Below are 16,054 nucleotides of genomic sequence, written 5' to 3'. Positions count from 1 at the left end.
TTTCGGGTGTCGCCTGGTGACAAGCGACAGCCGGAAATTCGTGTGCGTTCGCAGGCTAGTTTGTTTCACGCGCGCACTATATCGTGGTCATATACTGATCTTTTTACCGATAAATGGTTGGACAAAACCAACTTCTAAATATTTTCGAACATCCGATAGTTTCGTTTCCTTGTTTATGAACTGACAAAAGATAGTCTTTTACACGTTTCTTGTCGTTTGTGTAAACAAGGCTTTAAAACACTGATAACAAAGATTGTACCGAAAGAGAAACATGTTACTTTGTTTAACTAACAACAAAGCATTTTATACAGCTTCGGTTGTATTGTGCTTTGCACAGCTGTGGCTTTCTCAGAACAACGAAAAAGAAAGGATTTTTTTCTTTGTGATGGAAGAGCAAACATCATGTCTTCAATACTCGATTCATTGTTTAATTTAGCTGAAGGGTCCTGATTAGAGGTCTTATAAATTGTTGATTCGTACTCAGTTGATTTTCAGTACATTGTGACACGAAGCGGGTTGAAGCTGTGACTACTGACTGAACTTAGCCCGTAAGTAGAAAACTTCTATGTTTCAATTTGCTTCTTACACAGTTTTTTTTTTTGCAAAGAAAAAATAACAATAATTCACACTAAATCAAACTGCTATATTATGGAAAACCGTTTTTAATCTCAGACCATTTTCAGCACTTTTCTGGTGGGTTTTCCTAGCTGGTGGGCTGTAACCTTAGGTTTTGCTAAGCAGTCGCTTTAATTGCGGAATTTAGTTACTAAAAAGTTTGAAATGAAAGCTAAAGAGCAGTACTTTCATGTGGTACTGTTTGTTTTTCGATATTTCTATAAACTATCGAAATATGGGATTTTTTTTCAAAGTTAATTTAGAGGAAGGGCGGTAGTTGCTGTAATCAGTACTACAACAAACATTCTGGATTGAAGAAGATGCATTTCTTAAGGATTTTATTGACCACACGAGTGCCACTTACATACGGCAATTCAACATTTTGTATTTTCGGTGCCAATATTAAGAAAACACTTTCATTTGCTAATTATTCAGTTTGAATTTTGTCTCTCTTCGACTGATGTTCTTAAAAATACATCAGTATCTCAATGATATTTTTTCTGTGCTGTTAAAACCGAAAAGTGTGTAAAGTTGAATGTAAAAAATGTAGTTTTATTTACCCTCGTAACACGGAATAGCTCTCAGGAGCTTGTTTAAAGTGGACGTGCTTTGATTTCTACATATGTTTACTGCCACTTCAGAATTTTGTTCTTTGGTTGATTGTATAAGAGAGTTTTGTTGTAAGTGGCTCTTTTTCTAACAACTTCTTAAACACATTCATAATTCATCTAGTTAAACAAAAAAAAACATAACCGTAAAGAAGGATTGGATACCCGGTCTTAATTAGCACAGATTTTTACTTTTTAACTTCTCCTTTTACTCCCTATCCATTCGAATTTTGAAATTCTCCGCTGCGCGTCGTATTTTGAATTTTAACTCTCTTCGCGGCGTTGGGTATCCCGATGAAACACTGTCTCCGTCTTGTGTTTGATATAATACATAACAACCTCAGTTTATAACCGTTCACTGACTCTTTAGACAATATTACTGTTTTCTAGCAATAAAAAGAGTGATAGAAACTTATAAATAGACGGTCAAGACCGAAGCATACAGCTCAGTAAAACAGTTCAAGTTGTTATGCATAATATTCATCAGTAGGTGCTGCCACTTAACGGAAAAGTTAATAAAAGCGGTGGAATATCAATCCCTTATCAACGATCTTTTAAATATTCATTTATTTCAGTAAACTGCAACAATATTGGACATTAAAGTTCGTACCTAACGGAGCCTTTTATGGTCACAGTTTTAAAGAAAGTCAAATTAACAACTGAGGTATGGTAAACAGCATTTCAGTTCTACAACAAACCAAAAAAAAAAACAAGAAAAAAAGTCACTGATAATGCTTCTGTTTCGAAAGACTAAAAGGACAAAAGCAGGGATACTTTTATTTAAACATCAAGATTTATTTGATGAAGGACTATAAAGACTTTTTTTGTAAACACAGCCTGTGGTTTTCATATATTGGACAAAACAGTCTAATGCTGATATTTACGTAAATTGTTTGCGTTACCGTATTGACATGCCGGCATATCACGTCCGAAAACCGGCCTCGCAGCATCAGAGGTTTTAAATATTTCTAGTCGATTTCCCACAAGATATTCAATCGCTATTTTCAGGTGAGAAGTTTTCAATATTTCTCCGGCCACAGTGTTTGCTATTCATTTACAATTTTAACTGAAGCCAATATTCAATACCCAGCCCTCAGCCCTCATTGTCCCAAACTTCTGTCTGGAAACCAATTCCGGCCGAAAATTGTCCGCTTGTGTAGGACAAATTAGTGTATTGGAAAGAAAAGCTAGGCAAGTTTACAAACCAAAGTTTGTAGACAAACGAATTTTCAGTCGTTTCTTTAATTTCTTCAGTCGCCTTTCTAATAATGAAACGAGAACAATCAAAGATAGAAAGTAACAATTGCAATTTTGTTAATTGGAATTTTATATTGACAAATTGTCAAAAATCTCCTCCCCTTGCTAGATCTCAAACAAACTGACATTCTAGAATAATGCTTTATCAATGCTTAAACAAGCTACAGCGTAATGACGTTATTGATCAATGTCGGTCCCATCCACTTATCTTAGTCACGTTCGGCAAATCCACCTACACCAAACACTTGATTTTTTTTAAGTTGCGGCTTTTGGCAAAGAAACGATTTTGCTGGGGTTTTTTCCATTTTAAATTAATGCCTTACGTTTTGAGTAATGTTAGAGGGAATGTGACCACGCCAAATACAACGGGAGATTTATACCATTTTTAAGTTTGTTTTATCAGAGAATAAAAAATAATCTTTTCAGTTTAGCTGTGATCAACTGCATGTTATGTTATACCGTAAAATTCCGGTTATAAGCCCCCCCCGCTTATAAGCCCCCCGGTTATAGGCCCATCAACCTGAAAACAAAAAAATACATCCGGTTATAAGCCCCCCGGATATAAGCCCCCCTCTACCGGATGACAGTACTGAACAGGGCTAAATGTTGCTTTTTTGTGCGTTTTTAACTTAAAAACGTATTTCGTTCAACACTCCCGAGGCTCGTTTCGAAACGTTTTTTTCCTCCCGCTTATAAGCCCTCCCGAATATAAGCCCCTCCGCTTTTAAGCCCACCCAAAAACCCTTACGAAGTTGTATAAGCCCAGGGCTTATAACTAGGCCTTTCTCGATTATGCTAGCATTTTTTCGGCATTTTTTGGGAAAACGAGCATTTTTTTCGTTTTTTCTTCAAAAAAGAATTGCTAGCATTTTCTGTCACTTTTCATGACTGTGATCCAGATTTTCAGCACTCAGAACTCAGAAGGATAAATAATCCTAAAGTTTCACAATTTTGATTACATTATTTGATTGTTTTATGTCTGTTTCGACTGTTTGTGCGTTGTGTTACTTGTGTACTTGTGTTGTGTTACTTGTGTGTGTGTTTTTTTATTTTTATTTTTTTGGTAAATAATTTTTTTATATTTTTTTTATAAACAAACAATTATTAAGTATCACCTGTTGTTGATATGAGCATATAATGTGAGAGTTTGTACGTTTTGTTTGAAATAAAACAAAGCATTTTTTGAAATTCAAGTGGCATTTTTTAAGGAAATCAGGCATTATTTTAGCATTTTTTTGGCTTTATGCGAGAATTTCTAGTAGCATTAAATGCCAGTTTTACTAGCATAATCGAGAAAGGCCTACTTATAACCGGAATTCTACGGTATACACTAAACCAATGAATGGTATTTCTCGCGAGCTCTGATTGGCTACTTAAACTCGAGGTGTCCTGCATTGTATTGGCTTACAATTCGTGTGAACTTTCCAACGTATAACATTTATATTGAACTTTGCAACAGAAATATATGATTCTTTTTACCTCGGCTAGATTTTTCACTGTTTTGATAAAAAAAAACATGTATTTTGCATAACTGTCAATTTCTCGCGCAATCATTGGCTAATGATTATTGCCGATAAGAAAGCAGGCACATATGTAACGCTGAGGCGCTCAGCTTTGGCAACTACAGCATCCATAATAAAAGACAAATTCCATCATGAATCGTGACTGACGTCATTTCATTATTCCGTTCCCGCGCGTGACAGCGAGTGATATTAAGCTTTCTTCTCTCTGCCGTTGTTTGGTAACTAATTTCCGCAGTTCACACCACACTGATAAACAAACGTCAATTAACACTTGTCCGTCTCCGCATTCCTTCAGTGTGGTTGCATATAATTATACAAGAGGGCTATAAGAATGATTTCAATGCAGCTGAAATCACCCTTTGCCTGCAACAGCCCTACGATTCTAGCTTGTCAACTTATTTTACTTTAAAGCTGAGTTTACCGTCTAAGTGAGAAGGAAGAAAGAATCAGGTAATGAATTGATAGTTAAAAGGACAGTCCTGCGTTGTACGGAATTTATATAGCTTAACTGCCTAGCGCACTAGACAATCTTGTTCAAAGGAGACCTAATTAATCAGTTGTAATTGTGTTAAAAACGCAGTTTCTAAAACTTCAACACTAAAAACTATAGCTAAATCTCTAATCATCTATTTTGAAGTTGGAGAGGAGGAGGGATAATTCTTGAAAAAGATTGTGATATTCGCAGCTCCATTTACCGTTAGTAAGCTAAGCTAAACTAATCTAAAAGTTGAGTTTTCTTCGTCAGTTAGTTGATGGTTTGTTCTATTGTGTGAAACAGAACATGAGGACCATTTTCGTTTGGGGCTGTCTCCTGGCTGTACTTATCGTGCCTTGCATGTCGGACATGTACATGCATTTTCCACCAGGATCCAACAACCGTTTAAACGGCAACCAAGATAACGTCAGGAACGCAAACAGACTGTTTGATTCACAGGTAGGATGCCGTTGTATCCACACTTTCTGTTCAAGGTACTATATTTCCACTTTAGACGCACTTAAAGCGATCACAGGGGAAACTAGAAAGAATTTGTTTTGTATGGAATTGAAGTTTCAAAAGACCAATTGTGTGTCGCATTTTTCAAGATATTTTTGCGTGTGTGCCGTGGCGGGGATTGGTAAAAATACACTAATTCTCATACGTAATTATTTTCTTGTTTTAGAATAACGGAAAAGCTGGATACAATGTTGGAGACAGTTTGGACAGTAACCCTGGAGATAATATTCAGGAATTTAGACAGCTACCAATGGTAATTTATCATTTTTCTGTTATTCATTCATTTCATTCATTTCATTCATTTCATTCATTTCATTCATTTCATTCATTTCATTCATTTCATTCATTTCATTCATTTCATTCATTTCATTCATTCGTTTATTCAAACGTTCCTTCGTTCGTTCATTGATTCCTTTATTCATTTATTAACTCATTCACTTTTCAGGAGTTCTACATGAGTGGATGTGATGCCAAGGCCAAATCTGAAGTAGAAATCATGTGGACAAATCAACACGGGACCGGCCCAAAGACAGACGACAGAGTGGAAACACAAGTTATCTTACAGTACATGTGTCAGCCGTATCCCGAGGGCAAGATGGCTACCAATGTTGTGGACAGAGAGTTTGAATATCATACGATTCGTAACGGTCAGACACTCAACACTCAGGGTTTTGCAAACGGAGCGAGAGAGAATGCCTACATCAGAAGAGACCGCGGACTTCACGAGCCAGCCAATTACTATCAGGCGTATTTCCGCAGAGAAAGAAACAAAGGTAGGAGTATTATAAAGGGCTCCTAAGGGCGGCGTAGGGGAGAATGATACAAAGTTCTATACAGGAAGTCTCCATCCGATGCCCAAACCCTTTTCCACTTATGTACCATTTTTCACAGAAGAGGCAACCCTTTCATTACCTTCTATACAAAATGGCACCCCTTTCACATAACTACAGTAGACAAAGGAAAGGTAAAGAGACGTTTTGAAGAAAAAGTAACTTGATTTACAGAAGGCATAAGAAACGTCTTTTTATTTAGTTAATAAACAAATTAGCATGAGTTTATTTATAAGCCTTCATTTATCCGCCTTTGTTTGAAAAGATGAGTTTATTCATGCATTCATTTGAAATGGATCTAAAAGGCAACTCCAGGCGTCGTAATAAAAGTAAAAGTTGATTCAAAATGCAATGTGTTTTGAGAGCGAATCTAACGCGTTTTGCTCATGCCACAGGTTTGTTTACCGCTGACCAACAACTCAAAGGTGATCTGCCGATCTACACGCGACAAAATGCTGCAGGAACAAGGAGGGGCTTGGAAGTCCCCGAGGAACGCGATTACTACCCTTACTGGGGACCCTCTCCGTGGAAGGACGTTGCTATCATGGTCAGCAATAAAAAGACTGAAGATTTGATGAAGAAACACGTCAACAGTCCTCATTATGGGCATAAATGTGAGTATAAGTTTGATTTGTTTGTTGTTTGCTGTCGCCTCTATTTTTATCGTTTACTCTGTTTTCAGCTGATATATCAGTGCAACAAAACAATGGATAAAATACAGAGAGAAGTTGTTTAACATAACAAAGCCTTTTTCTTCTTATGGCTTGACTTCAGTCTTAGTTTCCTTAAGACCACTCGAGTCATGTCAATTCTGCGCGCCCCGACCAATCCCACATTGCAAATTTCGCCGTTTTCAGCCAATCAGAAAAACATTCAGAGGGATCTTATTAATGATGGTTTGCGTAATGTTTAATAAATGAGCAGCAGTGTTTTATCAAGTTTAAAACACGAGGCGCAGCCGAGTGTTTCAGACTTGATAAAACACGAACTGCAAACTTCAAAATCTTCTGATGTAGATCAACTCATTATTGCACTAATATTTAGATTTGGGGTTATTTTGGCCTAGAAAATTAGACGTGAAGTTTAGCCGTGTCTTTATCAGATATAAAGACACTCATTAAACATTAATTTCTTTTGTATTTTCTTTATGAATTATTAATGAGTTTTTGAATTCACTTTTCCCGCACTTGTCACCGGCTACACGCTGTAACATTGAGTCCTGATTGGTCTGTTACAGTAGCTGCGCTATCGTGATTGGCTATGAAGGTTGAAGTTTCAGTTATATTGACAGCGGGAAAAAAATTTTTTAATTTTTCCTCGATTAACTTTCTATCTTAGACATGTGTATGATGCCAAGCAAGCTAACCGGTCAGCCGAACTGTCCGCCAGACAACCATAATATTGTCGCCGAAAAATGCGTTGCCAAGTACATCACCGCGGAGTCGTGTAAAGCGGCTGGAGGAACCTGGACAAAATTCATCACAAACTACGTGGAGAGAACCGCTGGAGTGTTGAGCACCTGCCATAACGTTGGTGACATGAAGCTGGCAAGGGGTATACCATACGAGCCACACAAGCTCTCGCAAGGGGCTGATAATAAGGCGCAGTTTGTTCTCCTTCACAAAACCCCGGAAGTGATTTACGCCCCATCCACTGTTGTTAACCACAATGGAATGAACATGGAGGGCAAGTTTTCGTCATACAAGTGGAAGGTGCCATGTTTCCCAACCAATACCACTCAACGTTGCGTGTTGCGGTTGAGGTGAGGCAGGATGTTATTTTTACCCTTTTTTAGTGTGCAGTGTGCAGTCTTCATCAACATCGAAATACTCCCCGCTCACTGCCTTAAAGCTCTTATTTTATTTTTGAGAATACAGCTTACTCCGCCAAAGGAACTTAAGATGGTTTCCGCCCAACATTCGAGCAATACAGGCAAAAATAAAGTTACCAAAGAAGAGACCTCTTAGCATGGTAACAGTTTAAGTAAAGCTAACAAAAATCTGCCAAAACTTTAGCACTCGAGCTGACCCCGGAAGAGAAAAATGGATTTGGTATTATCTATATTTCAGTTAAAACGGACGTTTCACGCCAGTTCAAAACAAAATGGCGTGCATTGTAAACATTTTTACGAGGTTTGACTTTAATTTTCTCGAGAATGTTTTAGAATTTAATTACGGGGTCACTAAATCAAATGAATTTCAATAAGATGTTTTAAATAGTATACAAAATGTTGCCGTGCTATGAGTAGATTTTTGATACTTAATTTCTGCACTCATTGCTCGAACTTTCAGCGGAATCCCTCTTAAATCTTTTCGGTGGCTAGGGCATGTTTGATAAACACACTGACTTCATAATTTCCCTGGGTTTTGCAAGATGACCACTGGGCTGACCGGGCTGGGGGGGGGGGGGGGTGGAGATCCACCGGGGAGAAACGAGCTGGTCAGAGAATTTGTTAGAATCTACCAAGACAAGGGAGGTCTGAATTTCAACTGAATATATTTACATCTCTTCTTTTTTTCGCAGATACAACATCACCACTGATGACGTTCCACGCGAGTTTAATGCCAGCAATAACAAAGAGTAAGTAATGATACATATATATAAAAATATATATTTTTTTGAAGAAAAAGTAAAATGTTTTTTAACATTACATAACATAACTGGCGTTATTTATAACCTTTTCCCCACAATTAAATCTACATTTGTGAGCAAACTGTCGACTAAACTATCCCGACTTATTTTAATAGGTTATCAAAATTCCCCAGGAGAACCATTCATTAATTTAGTTCTTGGCCAATTACCTACGCCTCCTTCTCCTTCCGAGTTTCTAGAACTTGATATCCTTTTTGGTTTAAAATACCACGGCTATTTTTACTTTTTTAGGGTTACGAATGACCCGAAAACAAAAGCCGTTGACGGTAAAACCGATCTACAACTCGCTTTGAACACCGCCCAGCTCGGCCGAACATTCCAGGACAGAAGTCACGTAATTCTTCTAAAACCACGAAGCAGTCTGCCTCTAAAATTTCAGCATTCCAACATCTACTACATCGGAGGAATGGGAAAGAGAGGAAACATTGTGCAGGCTTATCCAGCCATGGAATATCGCTTCACTCCTGAACGCATTTCAGTTACAACAGATGATGTGGTGTGTTTCGTCTGGTCAGGTGAGAAAGAAACTTCATTTATATGTAGATTGTAGTTTAAATTACTGATTGTAGTGAAAGCACCCCTTCCTTATTAATCACCCTTTCATCTACACTTCTTTTCAGCCCTTTTCTAGCTCATATGATCTTCTTTAGAATTCCGTGGAAAATTTAGTCTAATGTGAATTTTGCATGTAATATGCTGCCCCCTCCTCTTTCTATTTTATGAGCCACAACACCCTTCCAAAAACCAAAAGCCAAGGCAATTTTTGAGCCGCTGAAGACAAGTTGTTATGTTCCTTTTTTAGGTTCCAACAACAATCAGAACAACGATGGAGAAGGAACAGCACGTAAGAATTATCAACTCTAATTTCTTTATTACTTTATCGATATTTTTAACAACCTCGATACAAATATTTAGTGCGGACGAAACAATACGAGAGTTAAAAAATGAGTATTGACCCCCTTGTTCAGGATTTAGAAAGTATTGTTTAATTAGTACTTCTGGGTTATTTGACATTTTTATATTACTTCGTATTTGACAGAATTATTTGTGTCTTGGTGAAATTTTATCCATGAGGACATTTGGTGATTTCTACCATAAAGAGCATGCATCTTATTAGCGTTCAGTCTTAGACATATCTGCTCGCAAAATATAGGTGCTGAGAACACTCTTATAAAATATGTGATTGCTAAAACGCTGGAAAAGTGCCTGCCGTGTAAACTGTTAGCAGTCACCTTAAAAAGAAAAAAATGATCTGTCGTTATTAGCGACTCATGAGGAAAAGCCAAGAGAAACACCAGCTTTAATAAAACATGGTTTAATAATGAATTTGTTTTACATTTTAGGTACGGATCGTACCAACGTGTGTTGGGTAAAGGAAGGATGCAGCTCTCTCAAACCAGCAGCTTGTTCCAGCTTGCCTCTTGAAGTGGTTGACCATGTTAACGATTTCACTCCTGAGAAGTTGAATCTTCACCTCAACAAGGGCTGTTACACAGATGAGAAGAAACCTCTGCAGAATCAACTCAACAACGCCCCAGCCTCCTGCAACCCGCCGTGTTTTCGCATCACGAAGCCTGGGGAGTACTGTTACATGAGCACGCGCAATAACAACTTCTCCAACCGACGTCACATGGGACAGATTACTGTTACCCAGTCTTCCCCGCCCCAGTGATCAAACTCTAGCGCTGAATGTTAGGAGTTGAATTCGTTCATTACATGTTGGTGTATGTAGTATAGGCTGAAATATGTTGGGTTGTTGCTGTGCAAATAAAAAAGGAAACGACATTTGGTTATGTACTTTTTATCTGGAAATATAGAAAACTTAGAGTTTGTTTCTAGCCTGCGAACGCAGCCGTATTTCCGGGTGTCGCCTGGAGACAAGCGACAGCCGGAAATACGTCTGTGTTCGCCGGCTAGTTTGTTTCACTCAATATTTAAAAAAAAAAGAGACATTTTTTTCATTACAAGGTTTTTTTTTTTACATTTTCAATTACCACACTAGAAAAGTGTTCGAATTACGACGCGCAGTGCAGTATTTTTGGCAAACTTCGAGGTGTTTGGATTGAAAATGAGATAAACACTGTCTCTCGTGGTAAATGGAGAAATAAAATCGTAAAAATCCGTGAGATATTCAAATTATGACTTCCCATTTTTTAAATGAATTATTAAATAATTTCCAGTAGACTTTTCGTTTCCTCTACTCCTGAGTTTCCCGGGCTTCTGCCCCCTCTCCCCCACCCCCCTACCACAGACTTAATCAAGTTTTTCAAACTTCGGTTACAAGGTTTTTTAAGCTCGGACAGAACTCCTGTTTCCTGTTTCCTCTTGCTCTCCTGTTTTTCATGTAGTGACTAGCAGTATTCGTTTCTTAAAATAACAAATAATGAATTTTCCTTGCAGCGGGAGATAATTTCTTATTTAATTCTCATAATTGGGTGAAATAAATTTATTTTTATTGGACGGGGGGATTGTCAGATGGTTGGGCGCACTGTTATGAGCGCGTTCAACCAACCGTTTGTTCAGTTGCTTGCGATTCAGCTTCACTAGAGATTTAAGAGTATTTCATAGGTGAGAGAGATTTGTGCGCTTACGGAAAATTAAACGACCGCGCCCAGGTAGCCTGCGAATAAAGCCGCCTCACTTCGCTCCCTGCCGATAAAAAGGCGGCTGTATTCGCAGGCTAACACCCAAGCAACTCGGGGTACATGCAGTCTTCAAGATACTGAAGAGAGAGTGTAGTCACGTGGAGTTCAATCGGACTCGCGAGACGCGCAAGATTCGCTCGTGAATTGATCAGCAACTCGCGCCTCCCAATCCCACGATACTTGCCGCCCCAGCTGCAATGTTTTGGAAGAAAGATAAACTAATTTTGTTGCAATCGCCTGCGATTGTATGGATATACCAGGCTGATAAGCAATTCTATAAATAGATACTAATAGACTGTTATGCCCTGGCTAGACGGCGGCGCAAGTAGGTCGTGAGTAGTCGCAAGTTGAACTTGCACTGCCTTGCGTTGGGTGGCCACAAAACGGTGAAAAACTTGCGCCGACTTGCGTGCAAGTTTGATCCCGACTAAAGTGAACGCAAATCATCGCAAGTAACGCAAGTGCCCTCAAGTCCTGGCCAATAATAATATAGTATTTTCATTATACGTATGTACATGCACATTGCTGTTCTTTGCACTTCGTTGTCACAGGGTCTGATTATAAATTCCTCCTTTTTAGGGGCGGGGGAGCTTTTTGGAGCCCAAAGCCATGGAGCCCTGGGAGCCCTGAACATTGAGATCTTGGGAGCAACCCTATCTTGAAGGTTTTTCCTTACCATGTCGTTAATTCTACTAATGCTACTCTGATTAAGAAAAGCTGAAAGAATTGTTTTTTGGGAGACTTTTCCAAATTAATTCAACTCAGCAAAATACTCAGGAACCTTGCCATGCAACTCTCACATGCAAATATCGAGGTGTGATTTTCTTCGGCAATTCATTTGCATTTATTTCTTTGGTTCCTCGTGGTCGAGACAGTTTGACTTCTTCGACGGAAGAAAATTGTTAACAAATAGAGGACAATGCCGTGAAAGTCGTCAGCAGCATTTGAAGGGAAATGTACTCTTTTGTACTTGTACTTTTGTACTTGTAGACCTGATATTAGGACCGACAAGTCAGTACAGAACTTATTTGACTATGGAGCCCGAAAGCAAGGTGAGTGCAGCACTGAGTAGTGCGGCATCGTTAGTATGAAATAAGAGCTGGTTACTGTATATTAGTTGAAAGGAAACAAATGCTTAATAAGTGCCACCAGCTCAAATAATGTGAAAGGATGAAAGGATTAGTTAAGTAGTGGCTTTGAATTTTTTCAAGGAAGCATTTCCAGAGCAGATTACTCTTACACTTGTTTGTATTAATGACTCGAAAGTTGTTCCTTTGAGTTAAGCGCGGCGTAAAAATCTCTCGTTGTGTAGTAACGTGGCACCAATTCAAATATAAATTAAAGGAGCTAAAAATTACAGTTTGCTGAGTATTTTAAAAGTTCTGGTAGGATTCCAAACGGAAATAAATCGCTTTCTTGAATTATTTTATGCAATGAGTCGGCGAGCGTTCACGTCGACAACATCAGTGTCGAATCTGTAAACAAAAAAGTTAATTTATTGATGAGTGCGCAGTACAGCTGCTTTGGACACTTTAAAGCAGTTCTCTGTAACACAGCAACATGATATAACAAAATTCTTGAAGGAAGTAACGAACGTGGCGAATACCGTATTTATTTGATTAAGCGCCCTGGACGCTTACCGTAATGATTCGATTTAGCGCCCGGGGCGCTTATTTACTTTTGGCATCTCAAGGGAGGGCGCTTATTCGAGACAGGGCGCTAATTTAATTTTTTTGAGAAACAACCAAATGTTCAAAACAAAACTTCAATAAATATTGAATAAGCTAACAATAACAGAAACTGTAACCGTAACAAATTGCTGAAGGTCACTTACTTCAAAAAGAATTGTTTATTTAAGCAGTAAATATATACATGTATGGTACGGTGAATGTTCATGAGTTTATCTATTCGACGTTGATGACTTCAGTAGTGGCAGTTATCTACAATGGGGGCCTTATTAGAATAGGGGCGCTTATAAGAATGGGGCGTTTGTTAAATTAGAATGGGGGTGCTTATTGACAAAAACACATTCGAAGGGGGGCGCTTATTTGGAAGGGGGCGCTTATTGGAAGGAGGGCGCTAAATTGAATCATTACGGTATTAAATTTTTGGACCTTGAGAGGGGGCGCTTATTTAAGGCTGGGCGCTTAATAAATTTTCACCATTTTTAACAAGTAGTAAGTTTATTTTGCAACAAAACAATAAATTATAACAAAACGTTAAGGTGTACCAAAGCAAAATTTTAACTCTTCTTCGAAAGTTTATGTAAAATTCTAAGAAAGCTCGGTCTTCGGGGAAGTCTCTTAGTAGTACTTAGTCAATTTCATCTTATTGTGCACTGATCAACACTCCTCTTGTGCACTTACGGGGGAGGGGGGAGGGTGGGCGCTTATTCGAGGCTGGGCGCTTTTTAACTTTTCCTACCCTCGAGGTGGGCGCTAAATCGAATAAATACGGTATTCTAAGTTCTTGTTTATACCTGTACATTTGCTCCATGGATGATATTTACTCATGCCAGCATTCCTTTTCTCTTTTTCAGGTGAATTATAATTAAAGAATCACCTTGAAAACGATTGGCTAAAAGGAGAGACCCGTGAAGACTTGGACCAAGGTAAGTTTCCCGATAACATAATAAAAATAGGTCCATAATATGTACTTGTGACTACTGCATATCTACCAGAACAAATAAGATGTCGCAAGATGTCCAAGCCATTAAAAGATCAATTCATATTTTATTCCTCGCTAAAAGATTTAAAACCAATTTTTAGTTGCGCATGTTTTTGTGTTTCTATGACAACCACGTTTTGACGGACTGCTCCACCTAAATTTGTAGGATTGATTTAAATACGGATTCTTTTAGCTTCTGCCAGCATCTTTACAGTTTTAGGAACCTTATTATTTTCGAAGTATTGCAATCTATTTCGACGAATTTCTTATGTTATAAAAAAATCTTACAATCTTAGATAACGGAACTAAGCTGGCTGATTTTGGAATCGATGACGTCAAATCAATACGTGTGACCCGAAATTTTCTCGTGTCGGGTTTTGACGAATTTTTAATGGAGAATAACTGCGATTAAGTAACATACGCAATTTTTAGAGGAACATAATTAGGTTATTGCAAATTTCGCAAAATATTTATTCTTAGTAACGGTAACAATCGACAACGTCTTGAAGATAAATAAAATTTTTAAACTTCACAGTGAAACCACCGGGCCCAGTAAATAGAACTGGTCCAGACACGATAATTATACAAACTGTATGTACGCGTTCCGATAAAATAGCGTTAAGATAAAAATAGTTGTAAGAAAAGGCATATGGTTCCAGTACAGCATCCTGAACATTAAGGTCCGCCATCTTGTCAAGTGACGTCATTTTGTTAAATAATATTATAAAATTAATGATAATCGTTTACTTGTTTTTGTTTTGATAAATTGTTTTCGTGACGTGAACGAATCAAATTTTAATAAACAAAATTCGGTAAATCACTGAAACCAGTTCCAAAGTTAAAAAAAAATTTGCCCAATAATGGAATAACACTCTTAAGACCATTTGCATAAAATTAAGACTTGCATGTACCACGTGATTTGACCTTAAAATTTCAGTGGTATGATAGGAATGTAAACAAAACAAAACGGAAGAACCTTATCCTTGCAATCAGCTGAATTTCTTCTCAAATAAAATGTTAGCATCTTGGTGAAATCCGATACACACGTTTTTGAGCGTCTACACTGGTCTTATAATCGGCGCATGAAGTGCAAGAGGATCGCTGCTACAAAATTGTTATTTTTCTCTAAATTTAATCTGTCCAGTTTACACATTGGGTTTTTATTCTTGCTCTTAAATCGTGAAAGACGCGAATGGGTGTCGAGACATGCACACTTGCCATAATTAAAATTATCTTCGTAATTCGTGAAGATGCTATTTCGGGCCGTACGTTCGTAAACCCTCATTTTTATTTAGCCCAGGTGCAGCGGTAAAGTTAACTTTTTGAAATATTGGAAGCTTTCGTTGTTATTCATCATCCAGTAATTTGTATTCAAATTATTTATTTCGGATTACATGATCTCTCTAGAGAATCGTTCCTTTATCCATCAAATCATGCATTCAATGTGCATGTAAATTGATTAAATTCAAAAGAAATAATTCTCCAAAGTAATGTACATCATCACTTGAGATCACAAAATAAATCAAGCTAAATGAATCTACAATGTATATTCTCGGCCGCTCTCGTAATTTGTGTGCCAAATCCAACTGTTTCTAAAATTTGAAAATCGAAATGTAGCATTTTTAAAACTACTCTACAAACTTATTTCTTCAGTTTGCTTTGTTATTAATCATTATTATTAACCCTGAAATTCCAAGGAGTGTCTTGCCTCATCTGTAATTTTAAATTGGTGAAACCTTTGACTGATCAACATCGAGTTTCTTCTTACAATATCAATACATTTTTTAAGAGAACTGTTGGGAGAATAAAGATTATCATCCACTTCTTGCATAGGAATATTATCTTGATGTACCAGCAAATTCTTCGAGCTGGCATTTCAAAAAGGAAATTTTTCATTTTCAAGATGTACGATGAGTGTCATGTTGAGTTATTTGTCCTTAGATGCGTTTTCGCGCGGTTTAACCGAAATGTCGGAGATATGTCCAGGATTGAACGCTAATGAGATGCACGTTCCTCATGACAGCCATCACAAAGTGTCCTCATTAATAAAAGTTCACCAAAACACACCAACATTTGTCAAATATGAAGTAATATGGAAATGTGGAATAACACAGTCAAACATGAAGTACTCATTTAACAATACTTGCGTTCAATCCTGGACATAAGTGATTTAGTCTGCGAGAAGTTTTGTTTAGGGTGAAAACACAGACTCAGCCGAACACAGTTAAACGAATTGTTTAAAATTATTACTGCGGTATAGCCG

General features: G+C 37.7%; 1 protein-coding gene across 3 annotated transcripts; it reads left to right on the top strand.

Moving 5' to 3' along the window:
* Positions 1-73: 73 nt before the first annotated feature.
* LOC144643188 (protein DD3-3-like) lies at positions 74-10,264 on the top strand. Of its 3 annotated transcripts, XM_078502365.1 has the most exons (11): positions 74-548; positions 1,799-1,887; positions 4,782-4,937; positions 5,164-5,250; positions 5,443-5,770; positions 6,223-6,441; positions 7,166-7,589; positions 8,351-8,407; positions 8,711-8,994; positions 9,282-9,323; positions 9,823-10,264. In XM_078502365.1, exons 2-11 carry the CDS (start codon positions 1,849-1,851, stop codon positions 10,149-10,151), a joined length of 1,965 nt encoding a protein of 654 aa, XP_078358491.1. In that variant the 5' UTR covers positions 74-548; positions 1,799-1,848; the 3' UTR covers positions 10,152-10,264. The 3 variants fall into 3 exon arrangements, with proteins under 3 accessions (XP_078358491.1, XP_078358492.1, XP_078358493.1); XM_078502366.1 differs by lacking the exon at positions 1,799-1,887; XM_078502367.1 differs by lacking the exons at positions 74-548; positions 1,799-1,887 and adding an exon at positions 3,810-4,453.
* Positions 10,265-16,054: the final 5,790 nt, after the last annotated feature.

The sequence above is a fragment of the Oculina patagonica genome, chromosome 2, assembly GCF_052425735.1.
Source record: "Oculina patagonica isolate OP01 chromosome 2, crgOcupat, whole genome shotgun sequence".
Taxonomy (NCBI): domain Eukaryota; kingdom Metazoa; phylum Cnidaria; class Anthozoa; order Scleractinia; family Oculinidae; genus Oculina; species Oculina patagonica.
Note: the sequence above shows the minus strand (reverse complement) of the source record. Positions and strands in the feature narration are given on the sequence as shown.

Coding starts and splice junctions, on each gene's coding strand:
- LOC144643188 (XM_078502365.1), top strand. CDS start 1,849: ATGGTCACAGTTTTAAAGAAAGTCAAATTAACAACTGAG. Junction 5,771..6,222: donor CCGCAGAGAAAGAAACAAAG/GTAGGAGTATTA, acceptor CTCATGCCACAG/GTTTGTTTACCGCTGACCAA. Junction 8,995..9,281: donor GGTGTGTTTCGTCTGGTCAG/GTGAGAAAGAAA, acceptor TTCCTTTTTTAG/GTTCCAACAACAATCAGAAC.